This window comes from Hippocampus guttulatus, chromosome 6 (assembly GCF_054856545.1).
Source record: "Hippocampus guttulatus isolate MCC_2025c chromosome 6, RoL_Hgut_1.0, whole genome shotgun sequence".
NCBI classification, from domain to species: Eukaryota; Metazoa; Chordata; class Actinopteri; order Syngnathiformes; family Syngnathidae; genus Hippocampus; species Hippocampus guttulatus.
Window position 1 is genome coordinate 17,175,510 of NC_141266.1, and position 17,168 is coordinate 17,192,677.

General features: G+C 42.0%; 2 protein-coding genes across 3 annotated transcripts; both read right to left on the reverse strand.

The window, feature by feature from the left end:
• Positions 1-142: 142 nt before the first annotated feature.
• On the reverse strand, positions 143-17,165 carry s100t (S100 calcium binding protein T). 2 transcript variants are annotated; one of them, XM_086113053.1, is made up of 4 exons: positions 16,922-17,165; positions 15,787-15,946; positions 1,224-1,389; positions 143-962 (listed from the first exon to the last, which is right to left on the reverse strand). In XM_086113053.1, the coding sequence occupies exons 3-4, from the start codon at positions 1,383-1,385 to the stop codon at positions 798-800; spliced, it is 327 nt and encodes a 108-aa protein (XP_085969179.1). In that variant the 5' UTR covers positions 1,386-1,389; positions 15,787-15,946; positions 16,922-17,165; the 3' UTR covers positions 143-797. The 2 variants fall into 2 exon arrangements, with proteins under 2 accessions (XP_085969179.1, XP_085969180.1); XM_086113054.1 differs by lacking the exons at positions 15,787-15,946; positions 16,922-17,165 and adding an exon at positions 2,815-3,887.
• On the reverse strand, positions 5,431-12,898 carry LOC147203841 (protein S100-A13). The gene is made up of 3 exons (XM_086113055.1): positions 12,734-12,898; positions 6,133-6,254; positions 5,431-5,780 (listed from the first exon to the last, which is right to left on the reverse strand). The coding sequence occupies exons 2-3, from the start codon at positions 6,250-6,252 to the stop codon at positions 5,625-5,627; spliced, it is 276 nt and encodes a 91-aa protein (XP_085969181.1). The 5' UTR covers positions 6,253-6,254; positions 12,734-12,898; the 3' UTR covers positions 5,431-5,624.
• Positions 17,166-17,168: the final 3 nt, after the last annotated feature.

Genomic DNA, 17,168 nt, shown 5'->3' on the forward strand with positions numbered 1-17,168 from the left:
CAACCTAATTGTTCTGATTTACAAATCTTGGATCATAAAGAGCTGAAAGATGCCCAGCATTTATGTGAGTGTACAACAATGCGTTTCCACATTTTATGAGTCCTCACTGTATCGTTATTCTTTTTTTTACATCATGGGGAAAAAAGGCTCTTCTAATAGAGGAATGCCCTCAATCGCGCTACCGTACACTGGAGTCTTTTGTGAGGTTTTCCCGACATTCCCCATTAATCCTCTGCCACAGGATAGAAAGACAGAAAGAACCATTTCCTGGCTTTCTAATATTGAGGCTGCTTCTGCTTCCTTTTTCATACTTCCACACTCACAAGTTGTTGTTTTTTTCCCCACTGCGGGAATGTTCAGCACTCGTGGCCCTTACGGCACAACCAAGATTTCACGGACGTTGTGGCGCTTTGATGCAGCAGCAAAAGTTTATTTACTCGTCCAATCCTGAAAAAGTTGGACTACGCGATCTCGTGCCACCGAAAGAGAAAATGCGGCGTCCTCAAATCAGCTCGTTCCGCGGCCACTTACTGCCACCTGGCGGCCATTTCTAGTCAGCAGATAACCACGAAAGGACGCTTTTGATCAAAGATCACATTTATTCTTTCCAGGGGGAATTCCAAAGTGTTCTAAAATGCACGAACAGAAACAAGAGACCGACGTAAATGTGAATTTAAAGAGACAGTGCAGACACAAAAAGGACAACACTCTCCCCTCAAATTAGGCATGTACAGTATGTTTGTGTATATGTGGTGTGGGTCTTTCCTCCCTTGGATGGGAGCGCGTCGAGACGGCGTTTACTTCTTCTTTGCCGGCTTTTCGTTGAACTCCAGGAAGAAGTCGTTGCAGGCCACAGTGAGGGCGCCCACCAGGATGATAAACTCGGTAAAATCCACCTCGCCATCCCCGTTGGAATCCAGTTCACGCATGACCTTATCCACCGCCTCCTTATCTTTGGCGTTCTGCATAGAATAGTGCGTCTATCTTTTTAAACCCAAATCCATTTGAAGTAAAATATAAGGAATGAATGAAAAGATGAAAAAAGAGAAAAGGAAAAGGAGAAAAACAAAAAAAGACAAGATGAGAATAAACAGAGTAAGACAAACTGAAGGGAAATAAAAAAAGAAAAGAACAAAAACAGAAAAGAGGAAAAAGAAAATATAGCCAAAAAAATAATCATTTCAATCATGCCCATCAATGGTGTTGAGCGTCCACTTCCTTACCCCGAGGTATTGGCCCAGTTCGGTGGTGAGCATCTCCTTGAGCTCGGCATTGCTCAGCGTGTATTTGTCACCCTCGTTGCCGGAATACTTGTGGAAGGTCTGGATCATGAGCTGCATGGCGTTCTCCAGGGTGGACGCGTTCTCGGGGTCGGGCAAAGACATGCTGCTGTGAGTGGACACACGGCGCGCACACACACACACACACACACACCAGCCAACATAGAAAGCAAAACGTGCCCCATTAGAGTGGCGCCGCAGGGCAGGTCGAGCACCATTAACAAGGAGAGGGAGAACCCTGGAAGCGTTGCGGTGTCAATTTTGCTCTATTTGCTCATCGCTAGCGTTTCTTCCGTCGGTAGGATTCCGCTACACATCATCTGATGCCACGCTTTGGACCTTTGGCAGTCAGCCGGACATGTGAGCCGGCTGATAAGGCCTGAAACCCAAAACGGCTTGTGCAACCCGTGAACCAGGATAGAGCGAGTGACTGAAATGCTGTCAAATAATTTCCAAATGTAAGAAATTTGGGGAGGGGCGGGGGGATTACAGAATTGTTCACATTTCTTCATTCATTTTGGAGATTGTTCATGGAAATTGTGGACTTTTTGGCAATGTTGAACATTTGGAAATTGGGATCATTTTGAATCTGAAAGGTGACATTTTTAAAAAAGTATTCTATTCTTTTGTGAATTTTTTTAATAGAATTGTGGACCTCGTTGAAATTCGGAAGTTTTAAAATGACGTTTTAAGATTAAGATTAAGATATCCTTTATTTGTCCTGTATTTTGAAGTCGGTTTGAATTGTTTGAAGAAATGGTCATTTTAAAAAATGAGCTCAATTCAAATTGAACACTGAAATGATCTAAATTGCTTGGAAAATGGGAGTATTTGGGGAACTTTATTTTTTTAATTTCTCATTTCATTTGGTGATTCTCTGAAATTGTGGACTTTTTGGTATGTGGAACTTTTTGAAATCATTGAACCAGTCCGATAATTGTGACTTTGGGGTGATTTAAATATGATATATTTCTCCATTTGTTTGGGAATTTTCTCGAGTAAAGATGGAATTTTGAAAAAGTAGGAATTCTTTGAATGTTTTTTAAAAATTATAATAAATAAGCGATTTTCCCCTCTCATGTATTAATTCGGGAATTTTCTCCCCCCACAAAAAAATGTGGATTTTTATTTATTTATTTTTTACAACAATGCTGAACATTTTAAAGTTGAATGAGTTGAACGGGTTAAGAATTGATGAAATGTGAGGTGAATTTGTTCTTCATTCATTTGAATGGTGTTGCTCACCAAAAGTGATTTCAGGGAATATGCTCGTCCACATCATCTCGTGAATGAGCTGGATATTTTTGACGTTGAAATGGTTTGAATTGGTTGAGAAATACAGAGGTACAAACAAGTCCGAATCAAGAATACTAACTGTTAAGAATTTTGGTGACAACTATTTGTGAGTGCTTCACACGATAACTAACCCTTAAAATGACAAACATTTCGGACACTCCCTATCGTTAGAAATCGATCAGTGTTTTCTCCATTTAGAAATAAATCCTCCTCTCAGCAAAGTGAACCTCATCCTTACCTGACTGGATGACGAAGACCGGCTGGACGCTCAGGTGTACGCGGAGAGCGAAATGGAAAAAGCAACTGGTGAATAGGATGAGCAGGACCCAGTCTTAAATACGGCCCTCACTCGACCCATCCTCCTTCCACGTGTCACTCCTCTCCCTCCTCCTTTATTCAGACACCTGCTACCTGTCTATTGGACACACTGAAGATGTTACATTGAACCCAACATGACCTAACGCAGACAAAATAGGGCCTGTGTCTACACCCATGCATTAGGCTAATCGAAGAAGCTAAATGGATTCCCGGCCAAATTTCTTGGGAGTTGTTTCACAAGCTCCAGGCTGGCCAAGAACGTACCAGAATTCTTTTGAATCTGTCTAACCGAGGTTTTCCCACTTCCACGCAGGAACGCAACTAAAATTCAAACCTTGAACATCAGAATTTGTGAGGCGGACATGCTACACTGGCCTGTCCAGGCCAGTGTATTATTTAGGTGCACACCAAGGTACCTAAATGAGTCCACTGCTTAGATTTTCACCAATGTGCGTGGGGCGAAGCTTTCTTATGGAAATCAATGCATTTTTTGGTCTTTGTGGAAAAGGGAGCAATTCATAACCTTTTCCAGACATTTGTGACCTTGTGTAGTTTTGATTTTATAATGTCATGATTTATGGCAGGACATCAAACTGTCATGCACTGCCCACACAGAATCATGAAAACTCAAATTATTTGCAATTTTGTGTCAACAATCTGTCTACGGCTGGATTTACACTACAGATCCAAATATCCAATTCTAATTTAATACCCAAAAGGTACGTAAACATTTTTCTGGTCTATGTCCATATACATTTCAAGTGGCACATATGGAATATATAGCCTGAGCGATCACAGACGACATGAAACAACCCGAATCTGCAGATGTCCAAATTGCACATAACTCACAAGCATCACAGCAGTAGCCACATGGAAGTAAACAATCACACATAATGTGCATAATACAAATATTAGACTTTACATAGCATTTAGTTAGCCTGGGGTAACCTCAGCATTACTCCATTCTACCTCATTTGCTTATTCAATGATGGACAGACCTTATACATCGTATATTCAGACCACATTCAACGTGGTTTAGATTTTTCAATCTATTTGTTATTCTGGTTATTGTGTTGATGCTCCTTAGTGTTTAAGATTGAGTTGCTTAGTGATACAGTGTAAGAACGCCCTGCTCTCTGTTGTTACGTTGTATTTTGTGTGTGAAGACTTTGTTTTTCCACTTGGGTGTCCTGTCTGCATCTGGATCCAAATTGTGCTCCGCACGTGACCGTCTCGCTGGCATATATGGGGTATATCTATCCGCCTCAACGCTAACCTCGAAGCACTTGAGAGCTAACAAAATCATGCCGTTTGAACCACACAGTCTAAATCTAGCCTAGTATGGGTGATTCAAATTTGGTAGCAATCTGACAACATTTCTAGGGAGAGTTCGTATTTGAAAGACCGCTCGAAATAAACAAAATGACCCTAAAATGTCCACTTCAATTCAATTCCACAGACGGCATGTGTGCTTTTTTACATGAGTCTACTAATGACAGACATGTCTACCAAATGCTTGTATGCTATATGAAACTGGCTATGTCGTTGTAAATAAATAAATATAAATAAAATATATGTATAGATAGAGGTAGATAAATAGATACACACACATACACACAAATTTGTGACGTTGGTGTAATTCAGTTGTGGCATGAACATGTTTACACACGCCAGGGTAAATGTGCGAAAGGTGATAAATGTTGCAATCTAAATAATGTGCCACATTACTTTGACGGGCTTTGTTCACTGTACCGACTGCATTGCAACAAACCGGTGCGGCATGACTTGTACACTGCTACAAATAAACGGCAGTTAGGGCTCACACGTCAACCTGACTATTGTGCAATGTGTGAGGGATGTATGAATGATTAGCCCAGTGTGTGTATAAATATATATATATATATATATGACCAACATGGGGGAGGCAGGAGAGAAGCCTGGCGGGTCACTGTTCAGTGGCCCGATATCTTAGATGTGAAAGGAAAACAGTCGGAAAGAGGAGGGGGGGAAAATACCCCAATAGACTCCAACCATAGCTGATGCTTCAAGGGTTATCACACATCGACATCGATTACCGGTAGTTTTGTTTGCCCGTCTATGGCGTTTTGCATCATGTGCATTAAAGAATTGGTCGTCATTTGCCACCATCCATCATTCATAATTTATATTTTTGCACACAACTCAAGATGAAGAGGCAGCTTATATTGTATCTCAGAGAAAAAACAAACAAAAACGTCAACCGGGTCACACGCAGCAAGGACAGGTGGTCTAAAATGGTTTTCTGTACTTTATGCTTAAATGTGCCGTCATCGCATGTCTTGCCCTGCGAGTCATGTTAGCACATTGGTTGCGTGTGTTGGTATAGTGTTGCAGAGCGGAGGGTGAAGCACAATGGGGCTCATTTCTTATGTGCTAGGATCTCGTTTCAGTACTTGACGCTCATCAGGGAAACCGCGCAAAGCTAATTTTAGAAGCACGTCGGGGGGACCCGCCGCGAGCGCATTTTCGACACACAAATGACGCCACACATCAACAATTCGGTGTCGGTAAAAAGCTTTAATTGCATTCTTGACATGGGAGTTCTTCAATGTTTTCTTGAGATCAACATGGAGGGAGCTTTGAATACAAGATGGACGCAAGCAGGTTAAAAGGAGGATGAGATCGATACAAAAGGTTGGCTGACTGTGTGCGGTGGAAGAAAAAGAAGCACGGCCCCAAATGTGTCTCCGTCTATGACGCCGCCGCGTTGGATGGATGCTTGCTCTCGCTGACCGCCTTGGCGATGTAGCCAATCAGAGTGAGGTATTCCTGAAAGCTGACCTTTCCGTCCTTGTTCTCATCCAGGCCGTTCTGCATTTCCTTGACGGCTGCCGAGCTGTTGGCATCCTACGATAAATCGCGAGATGCGTTTCAGGTGGAAAAGAAACATTTGAAGATCAATTGCTAAAAGTGTGCAAAGACCGATAAGATGAGTTGTGGAGATACAGCCGTGAACATTTCTTCACCATTTCAATTTTCTCCCTTTTTTGGGGTGGGAGGGCGTGGCTAAAACAGCGCCACGTGACACACTTTGGATTCCAGCATGACTCGCCTCTCCCCCATTATGTCAAAACTTGAGCATCTTCGTTCGCGCAATCACGACGTGCAGTTAGCGAACTATGCTTCCACCCCGAAAGTGCAGGCAGAATAGTCGGGGATGGAAATGTCAGCACTTTGCTTGAGGAGTGAGCGTTTTTACCTCCATGACGCTTCCGAGGTGCTTCTTTACCATCTTCTGGAAGGATTTCCCATCCATGTTCTCCTTGCCTCTGGTAGAACTAAGAAATGTGGTCACCAATGTCTGGATGGCTGACTCCATGTCTACGGAAACAAGAAATCACATCAGTTCGAAGAAACATCATAGCATTGCTATTTTATGACATGCGCCGTTGTAAATGCAAAGTGACATCTGGTAATGTGCATTATCACATGTGATTCATTCTTAAGGTTTTTTTTCCCCTTAAGGCAGGGGGGTCACACTCATTTTTGTCGCGGGCCACAATGTAGTTACGGTTTCCCTTGGAGAGCCATTATAAATTTTGGGAAACCATATAAATGTTTAATCACCTCCACATATTACATACATAGCGCACAACAAATTGATGGATAATTTGTTTTAAAATCAGAAGTTAAGAATAATGACCGTTATTGTGGATTACATATGACAATTTAAACATTTTGGTTCAGACTTTAGCAAGCATCATGGAACTTTGATTTGATTTGCCCGGCCACATAAAATGATGAGGCGGGCCGGATCTGGCCTCCGGGCCTTGAGTTTGACACCTGCACCTTAAGGTTTCATCGCCTCAGAGATTTTACAGCTGCTATGACTAAATGCCACGGAAACGTCATGGATAACGCGGAGTTCGGCCACGAGATTTTAGGAGTGGTCAACTAAGCTGTGTTAGGGTCAAAGCCATCGTTGGCTTTGACCAAAATCATTTATCAGTGTTTTTATTTATTATGTCTTGTGGATACGTTTTATGGATTTATTTGAATTTGCTTTTATTTTGCCTTTTTTTTTAACCCTACTGTCTGTAGCGAGGTCGTCGGCATTGTAAAAGTGAATTGCTGCCAAATGATTTCCCTGGAGAAGTAAAGGTTGAATGAAAAACAAACAAAAAAAAATCTAAATAGTAGTATAAAGACCGTTCTCAAAAATAACAGCGCTGATGCTAAATGCAACATTATGTGTCCATGCTGGTCCGCCAGTATTAGAGACTACCAAAGAAATGATCAGTGTGCTCTAACATGAAGACAGAAATACTCTTGTTATTAATACAACACTCAGTCGGAGTCCATTTTCGACATGATATTGTTTCGTCAGTATGAAAGGTGATCCAAACTGTTGATGTCAGCATTTGCGAGGAGAGGGGAGTGGCAGGTCAGGGAGAGAGCGAGCGGTGGACAAGTTGGAAGAAGAGGAGGAGAGGAATACAATGGGGGCCGTGATCTCTGACGCAGGACATCTGATCTCCAGGATGCCTTTGGGGCGCATCTGGCTCAAATTACTCGCTGCTGTCCGCTATGACTCTCCTCCCATGCGGGACACTTGAATGCTCAAGTAAAGGAGGAAAATTTCCATTCAGAAGGTCAAACAAGCGCCAAAAGGTTCACCTGCTAGAATCTAAAGGCCTCGATGAGATACGGAGTAGCTATTGTTGTGAACTCAACGGCTGTTTATCTCATTGAGTCCCGTTTTAGATGGAAATATCGGGAAAGATAAATGGTGGGCAACAAAGCCCTAAAAAGTTTAAATAAAATTAAAAATAAAATACAAAAGAATGCTGAAACATCTCTACTGGAGAGGAGCTAAATTTAGCTTGGGGTATGAGTGAAAGTTAGAGGGTCTTGGCCTACACATGAACTTCCAGTGCATTTATTTCAAAATCAAATAATCTGTAAGTAATTAAGCGTAAAGTTGTAAGACGATTGTCATTGCCAAACGTTCATAACTGTAATTACATTTTTAGCTAGCTAGCAGATAATGGAAATCAATTGAACTGCTGCGATTTATTTACATTTGGCAGAGTCACTTGTTGCTAGGCAGAATGTGTTCAACCGATTTCGCACAAGTCACGCCCACAAGCCTCAAACGTGGTAGGCTGTGCTACCTCGCGTACCAGGGAAGGGGCAGTCAGACACACACTATGAGCAATAGCCATTCGTCTTCTGTAGCGCCTGTCCTGGAGCCAAGCCTAGCTGACTGGAATACTCTTCAGCTAATCATAGGTGACATCCAAACAAAACACCCATGGAGACTTTAGAGTCTTCAATAACCCTAACATGCATTTTTTGGGGAATGTGGAGGAAGCCGGAGTACCATGAGAAAACCCACGCAAGGCCAGGGAGAATAAGCAAACTCATTTACAGAGACTCGAACCCAGAACCTCTCGACTGCAAACCACTATTTCACTTTTGAAATATGTAATGCCATTTTGCTCCACTTTGTGTGTTCTGATTCCATAATTTCCTGTTTATAGCCATTGAATATTTTCCTCCATTATAGTGACTAGATGTGTAATAGAAGTGTGAAATGCTATTAAAATTATTTGGAGCAGAGCTCCTGGGGTGTTGTGTAACAAATATAAACATGGCTAAGCAGAAGATTATTATTATTATTATGAGGAGCCTGCTTATTGGCTCCTTCAAATCCTAAAATGGCTGAACAATCCTAAAACTGTCTGACTCAATGACAATGGGAAAAATTTTATATATCACACCTCGATAAGATTCCTACTATTCCCTCCAGTCCTGTGGGTGGCAGTAATGCACACACAAGTCCCCACCGCCACCCAGCCTTTCTGATGCAAGCAGACTGTAACCGCAAAAATTTCTCATCAAGTCTCGACATAAGAAAAACGTTTTGTGGGCATATAGCTGTTAGTTTTTTTTGGACCGTTCTGAAGTCCCGTTTCCACGCCGGTGCTGGATGGAGCCGAATATTGCTGCCTGAGCAGAGGTATTCGTGGACGCAGCTTGACTTCCCACAGCTAACGTCCTGTTAGAACGAGAGCTGTCCCGAACTGATCATGTGACCGGAAATCGGGGCCGATCGTGTGATTTTTCAGATGCCAAGTCTTGGCTGAAAAAGGTCGGATTTTTGTATTTGCTTAATTTCTATAATGAAGAACAAAATATTTGATTTCTTCACTTGATTTGAACCGCTTCTGACTTAAAGCCTTATAAAGTTAATAATGTTAGGATACACTGAAGATTTATTATTTTTTTAATTGGATGGACTTTTTCCCCCCTTCCTACCTCATTGCCGAGATATCGGCTCAAGACTCCCCTGATACTTGAAGACAAACGACTCAGACTCTGACTTGCGTACAAAAGAACGTGATCTACTTGAAACGTATCCTCCACTTTCATAACTGTGAAGTATTTGAAAGCATCTCCTGTTTGAAAGCAGCTGCCACGGATTCGACTTTGAGCCACCCATGTGGAGCTGATCATTATCCCTGCGGTGCGGTGGAGGCCTCGCTGCAAGATTTCCATAGACGAAAGGCTGACCGACTGATTGACTCGGAAACGACATTCAGGAAACGGCCTAGCCAATGACGACGACTGCCTGCTGGGAGCCATCTTGTTGTTGGTTTTGTTGCCTAGGGAACGGCAGATAAATCTTCCATGTGGCACAGATGTCATAGCACAATGCTTACACTAAGCATACACACTGCTCCACACCCAAATGGACACACACACACACACCCATACGAAGCAGTAACAATTAGGACGTAACTTGCATTAACCTAATTAGTGAGTGAGTGAGTGAGGCCCAACACATCAGGATTGTGTTACACAGAGGCCTGACTGCACGGCCAGGCACACAAGCACACTTTTTTCCCCCCGACATTCTAGTGAGCATCTGTCATCCGCTTGCTAATCATCGGGGGGGTTGAAATTTAAATTATTTAATAGTGTGCTATAATCGTCCCAACACCTTTTGAACAACAGCGTGGCAGCACACATGCTCGTGTTCGTGCACGCGTTTCTGGGCCATACATTCACGGCACTGACAGGCCGCCGCCCATTAGCAGGCACTCCAAGTGTAATGAGATAGAACAAGAAAACTAACGAAGAGGGAGAGAAACATTATGGATGGGGGTGGGGGGGTAAGAAGGGAAGTAGTATACTAGCAAAGTTGAATAAAAGCACGGGGCAGGCTGCTTGTGTGCACATTAGCACGTGGTTTGCCCTCAAGTGTGACTCACAGGGCTTGAGCAAGGCCCAGTTTATACTGTGGTCTGACTCGCACTTGGAATTCGATGCAATAAAAAGCTGCTGGATACCAGAGAAAGGAGAGGAAAACGATCACAAAATGTGAAGCGCCCTTCACAATGAAAAGTGCGGTGTCGTTTTTTCCCCCAATAAAAGATATGAATCAGATATACAGTTTAGACGTTAATGTAAAAAAAAAAAATCATTGATTATTTTTCAGAATCTATGAATCGATTAGCTACCTTTTTTCAATTTAAAATTGCCCAAATGCTTGGAATTTCACCGTGTCACCAGGTAAATATTATTCAATTTCTGCCGTTCTCCATGAAAGCGAAGCGCAATTCGCAAAACAATGACCACAACATTTTGCCTATTTTCTGAAACGTTACGGACCAAAATAGTACTCAAATCATCATGAATTTATGATTGTGCCTTTTCTGCACTGCTCATTTCTAATACATTTTTGAATCATAAAATGTGTTTTCCAAAACATCCTGTCCTCCGTAATAAGTTTTATGATAGTGGCAATTTGCCCATGAATGGATTATTTCTCTTACAATTACTTTCCATGTGAAACATTGCTTTGCCGCCCGCAATCAGAGGGGAAAGGATTACAGACTGGCCAGCATTTTGGAACACATTGCTTTGAATGAGAGGGCCCTCTGTACTTTCATTGTCCAGTTCATACTTCTCGTTCAATCCATTTATCAGATTTTTCAAAGCGCTTTCAAATAGCATAGCATTTACATCTCTGTCCCTCCCCGCTTGCATGTTTTCATCAAACTTTGGTCATGTCACATTGTTTGAATGTCACAAGTGACTGCGAGGACATGACACAGTGCGCCTATCTGGTTGTATCGTCAGTGTTGCAAGAACAAAGAAGACAAGTCGAAACCAGTTGAGAGGCAAAGCAGGTTAGGAACGCCCAAAGGCAAACTACTAAGCTCATTAATATGCATAGAAAACACACTTGTAGCAGTTACTGAGTATAAAACACTTAGTTCCACCAATTTGAACACTTTTTTTTTTAATGATCTGTTGTTATGGAGACATTTACAGTGTTCGGTAGGTGTTTGAATGCCAAGAGAACATTTCTAAATATGTTCACTATTTGACTTTGGAGCTTGGACGTTAATGCCAAATAGACACAAGACACACTAAATGAGGTAAACGGGCGCAAATGACATTCCGCGCCAGGCCAATTTAGCGCCAGCTAATGCTAACGTTGGAACAAATCTATCGGTAGCAGGAGGAGGCCTTAAACGTAACCAATAAACACATTAAACGGTGATGCCACTCACATCTCCACAAACACTGGAAAAGGCTTAAAAAACCCCTCTCAAACACCAACACCTTTGACGGCTTGTACATCTCTTCAAAGCGCCCCACTCTTCAAATGTGTGACAATCTGCTCGTGGCGAGTCACCTCTCGCTCGACCGCAGTGTCAATTTGAAATACTGTAATGTCACGTAAATTAAAACTATCAAATTCCTTGATTAATCGATTATTAAAATCGAATTGTTGGTTACAGCAACATACATTGCAACTTAGTTTGATGTTTAGTTTGACAGTAAACTGCAACTGGGAGTGGCATGACAAAGCTTAAAGCCTCTTTTGAGATAAATTGCTTGTTTTTCATTCACTCTTATGAATTGCTGCTAGTTGTGAGTGAAACACGAACAAAAAAAAACAACAAAAAACAAAAAAATGCCCAAACAATTCCCCTAACCTGAAAACCTTATGTTGAGTTACTCGTATCTCAAGCCACCACTGTACAATTCTGTCTTCCTATAATAATACTCTCAGTATGGCACTAATACTCATATACTGTACTTAAATAGGCCTTTTTTGGGTTGTGATTTGCAGATGTTTGGAAACTTACATTAGAGGGGCAAAGTATACGATAGATCTCTTAGTATAATGCACCACAGTTGTGCAAACCCCATTAATTCAAATTGAGCATGGCAACCAGTAGTAATTATTATTATAGTACAGGCAATTCAAAGTATGTTTGAGACATGACGGCATTTGAGTCAATCCCACCCATGTGCTGTGTTAGCATAAAAAAAAAAAGGTGTGACTGCTACACTTCCTCTTTCTTGTCATCACCCATGCATAAAAACACACTTGCGTACAACAAAATAATACTGATCAGGAGAGGAAAGAGGCTAAATTTGCCGTTCATCGGGGTCGCATGCGCCCAAAATGCGTGGAGGAGACATGAGGGGGTTTCGCATATGATGGGAAGGGGGTGGGTGGGTCTTGTGTTTAGATGTAGCCCAAACTACTGTCGACAATGAGCGCAATAAGCAGAGGCAAGAATGACATTCGGCTCATGAATAAGTCACCCTGACACGGCTTGGGTTTCCCTGGACGTGTAAAGCGACAGGGATTCGTTTACTACCGAGGACAACCTGATCCGCCGAGACGGCTCGGTGAGCGCGCAAGGGGGGGAAAAAGCAATGCAACATTCACGAGATAGTGTCGAAATAAGCTGCAATTAAAACATTGTTGAAGGTGGGTGGGGGCACATCAATACAGTGGGAAAGAAGAAGGAAAAAAAAGCCAAACTCACCGTTAAGATTTGAGGAGGGAAGGAAGGAAGAAATCACAATACGCGCAGCAGCTCCTTCTTTTTCTTCTGTGCTAGATGAGGCAGCAGCAGATATCTTTTCCGTGATTTAACTTCTCGCTGCAGCGGCCAACTTTTTTTTTTTTTCACTGTCACAGGGCGTGTGCATGCGCGGGGGAGAAGGAATGTGGACAGGGGCGCCCGCCGCTTGCCTTTGCTTGAGCAACCGTTGACATTCTCACTGATCCCGGCCGGTATCGTGCAATTACAGCACTTTTGTTGCCCCCTTTTCCCCCTACCTTTGTCTTATTTTATACCTTTTTTCCCCGGCGTCTTTTACACGGAACAAGTATGTGCGTTTGTGTGTTCTCGCAGCAACAAGTGCCACGCCCTGAAACTTTGTTCACTTATGCAAAGAATGGGAAGATGGTGGCTCAGTGGAGAGTAAAAGTTGGAACAAAAACACTACACTGAATGTTTTTCAACACGCTGAAAAGTAACATACAACACATGGCAGACAGTGAACGCCTGGTGCTTTCCGCTGTGTGTGTGCGTGTGTGGGAGTGATTGGAACAGTCAAGGCTGCTTCTAACATTTCAAGAAAAAGAAAAAAAATATAATAGTGCACTCGAGTCAAACCTGAGGGAATCACGCACACACACACACACACACACACACACACACACACACACACACACACACACACACACAAACTGAATAATATCATATGATTGGCTGAATCTCTCCCTTGGGTGCCAGCACTGCTCCAAGTCGAGCTCTCCATCACGGCTCCTGTCCAAAGGGTCGGAGAACAACTATCAAAGTGTCACTTGCAACAGTTAATGGGGACGACGTGAGCAGATGTGGTTCAGGGAGAATTTGCAACTCTGTCGCCGTCTAGTGGACGTCTGTGTAAACTGCATGCATTTAAAAAAGGGGGAATTTTCCACACTTGGAGTACTTTTTTTTAGTCTGCTACAAAGTCATGACTTAAGTCATTACTGTAATGCATAAAGTGTGAAAGTGGTTGGATTAATGTACACAGATGTGATTTAAAAAATTGTTTTGATGGGCACATAATTAACTCGTCAGGGCACACCCCTTACAAGAATAAAGCAGGGGTCCCATGACAGTAAACACAGGGCTCGTTGTTCTGAGTCACCAGTTTAACTCTGTAATTGCTGCCCTATTATTTGTCCACGCGTGCAAGTACTTGCTAGCAGATGACTAAACAGACCATTCGTTTGGTCTTGTTATGAAAGAGACACACATTTAAAACAGTTCCCGTGTGTCTAAATACCACTAAGAATCAAGAATTGCGGAATTATCATCCTCGAGTTTTTTTCCAACGGCTGAAATCAGTCAGCCCATCAATTGTGGAGTGTGTGTACACAAGTACGACTTTGCATAAGCATGTCTAACAAGGGCAGAACTGGTTTTCAGCACAGAATTTTAGTTTTTAAGAAGAATTTAAATTAATATACATTTTTGTTGGGGGGGGGGGGAGTTCCAACCGAGCCTCATGAAGACCAGCTATCGTATTTTCACTGTTGGATGAAGCACTTCGACACTAAATCACACAATTACATTTATCAATTAATGTAGCTGATCCATAGATGTGGCGCATGCAATGAGTCGACACATTTGCCAAAACGAATATATGCGAAGGGTGCTTCAACTTGAAAATGTTTCTGTTTTCACCACACATACAGTTGTCTGGGTTAGAGACACAAACTACGGCATTTCCTAAGATGGATAGCAAGCTAGATCAGGGAACGGCTCAAAGCTGCAAGCGTGAAGTTCAAACACCAGAAACTTACTGTCTCTTTGTGTTGAAAGCAATTGCCGCTGCCACAAGACATGCTGGAGGCCCAACGCGAGTGACTCGAGATTTGGCCAGCATTCGTATGAGGAAATACAGTAAATAAAGCAAGAGCCAATTGCGGACAAATTTGGAGACAAAAAAAACTTGTGACCAAGCAGTCAACTTGGCACCAATTAGCTCTGTGGGTAACATTCATGTACATTGCATTGTATTGTATTGAAGGAAACACGGCCCTGGTCTTGTCAATTGACTTATTTCTTTTTATTCTGCCAGCCTACACAATAAACTGGGACGCAGCCACTATGATACACTCAAATTAAGTCCACAGCATTCATAAGATGTAAAAGTAAAGACCAAATTCAGGCATCAATCACTCACTAAATGAGCAATATACATTGTGACCAGAGGTAACGTGCCATTGCTCAAATGGTTTGTGTTTGACAGCATATATGGACTCTTCACCTTCTTCAGGGAGTGAAAAAAAAGCAAGTGCTAGAAGTGAGCGAAAAGAAAGTCATAAAACAGGTACAATTATAGCACCGGTGTTGCCAAAACTTTTTGCGAATGAGCCACTTGGGCTGCTGACAAGCCTTATTAGTTCAGATAAACCCCCGACAGCATGTGCATTCGGGAGACAGTTATAGCGCTAACAAGCTCTGTGGCTTCATCATCCAAAACCTACTTTGCAGAAGTTTTCAGGTCCCCGACATCCTGTTCCGAGTCATCAGTGAGGAAGAAGAGCGCAGTTGCACCTATGTGCGTTTATAGGACTATCCATCTATTTATATGGGCCTTGAGTCTGCCACATAAAAGATGATGAATCAAAATGGCTGGTGGGATTTCTTAAGAATGGAGTGACATTTTCTATAAAGAATAATGCATTAAGTGCACTTACTACAAAAACATTGTTTCACATAAAACATGGACCAGCATGAATCATTGCTAAACCTTTGTGATTTATGATCTGTACAATCACAGAGCACTTTCTTAATCAACACTAATGAAGACCTCAACAACATGACAAGGTTCGGCAAAGAAACCGGATGGAGTGCGGATCCCACAAACGCAGACTTGGACAAACTACGATACAACAAGGTTGAGTTACAGGAAAAACGGGCAGCGAAGAACCGGGAAAATCCAATCTGAACCAAAGGCGCTTACAAAAGGCAAGGAAAATTTGAACTCAGAAAATACACAAAACAAAATGACAAGGTTAACAAGCAATACTTACATGAATCTATCGAAACAGGAGCAACCATGAAGATGACTTGTAGAAAATATCTCTTGATCATCACAGCAAAAAAGATGAATAATCCAGCAAAGACTTGACGACGACTTGATTGGGAACAAAGCACAGGTGCACCACTAACGAGACACACCCTTCACTCGTGCTGAAAAAAAAAACAAAGACAGAGCCAAAACATGACACAACGGCGCCTCCTATTAAGGTGTAAAATGTACATACATTTTGAAGTAGGAGGTCAAAATCTGTCATTGAAAATAAATACTTGTAAACACATCCTCACAAGTACAAAATTAGACAAAGAAGTATTGTGACCAGCAACACCAGAAGCCTTCCTTGCAACACATTCCACAAACATGGCCGCCAATGTTACTCGGAAAGCATAATTGGCTATCGCAAGTGTACAAGGAGGGCAGTACAATTTCCAGATTTAACTTTTATGTGCAACACGTTTTCATGGACGCATTAACATTCCGTGGCAACGCTCCCAGTCACAAAGCACATTTGGCATCTATTGCCATCAATGGCAGTGGGTGAGTTTTAAAGTACGTTTTTATTTTCCTACATTCGAGTGCACAGTTAATGTTGAAAGTGTCATTAAAGTTACACCGCCTAATGACAAATATATGATGAAAAACATAAGATGTCAAACCCACAAACGTCATCAGTCTCTCAGAGACCAAAAAAGAATTTTCTTCACGAAAGCCAACAGCAATATATTCTACTCTAAAAAATAAGTCAATACAAAACCGCGGAAGCGTGGACCTGACATTGTGGACTAAAACATTTTGGCTGGGATATAGCATTCAAACGTATTGCAAAGTTTTGGGTAAACGAAGGCTAGATGCTAAACCCGCCACTTTTTATAATATCACGGGGTCCTGTATTGTACGGAAGCGTGGCACTGGAACGCTCTAAAAAAACTGACGGCTATCCACAATGCTGGTTTTTGACACTTGCAATTTAAGGATGCAGAAAACAAGTTACATCAGCACCGTTTTCTACATAATATATAGATATTGTTTTGTGTTTTTTGTTATTGTAAAGTGTCCTTGGGTGTCTTGAAAGGCGCTTATAAATAAAATCTATTATTATTATTATTATTATTATAATGTTTACTTACTTTATCTTCATAGTTGGTGGGCTTCGCCCTGTCTTCCTGTCAAGTGGCTGGAGTAATGCGCGAATCAATACCCCGTGACATGATGGAGGAAAACGCAGTCGGGCACATGTAGACAATCACTCATTCAGTCACACCTATAAAAAACGTAGTCTTCACTGGCCCGATAGTGAATTATTTTGGAATGTGGAAGGAAGTTGGAGTACCTGCAGAAAACATAAGCAACGACGGTGGTAACGCGCTAACTCCA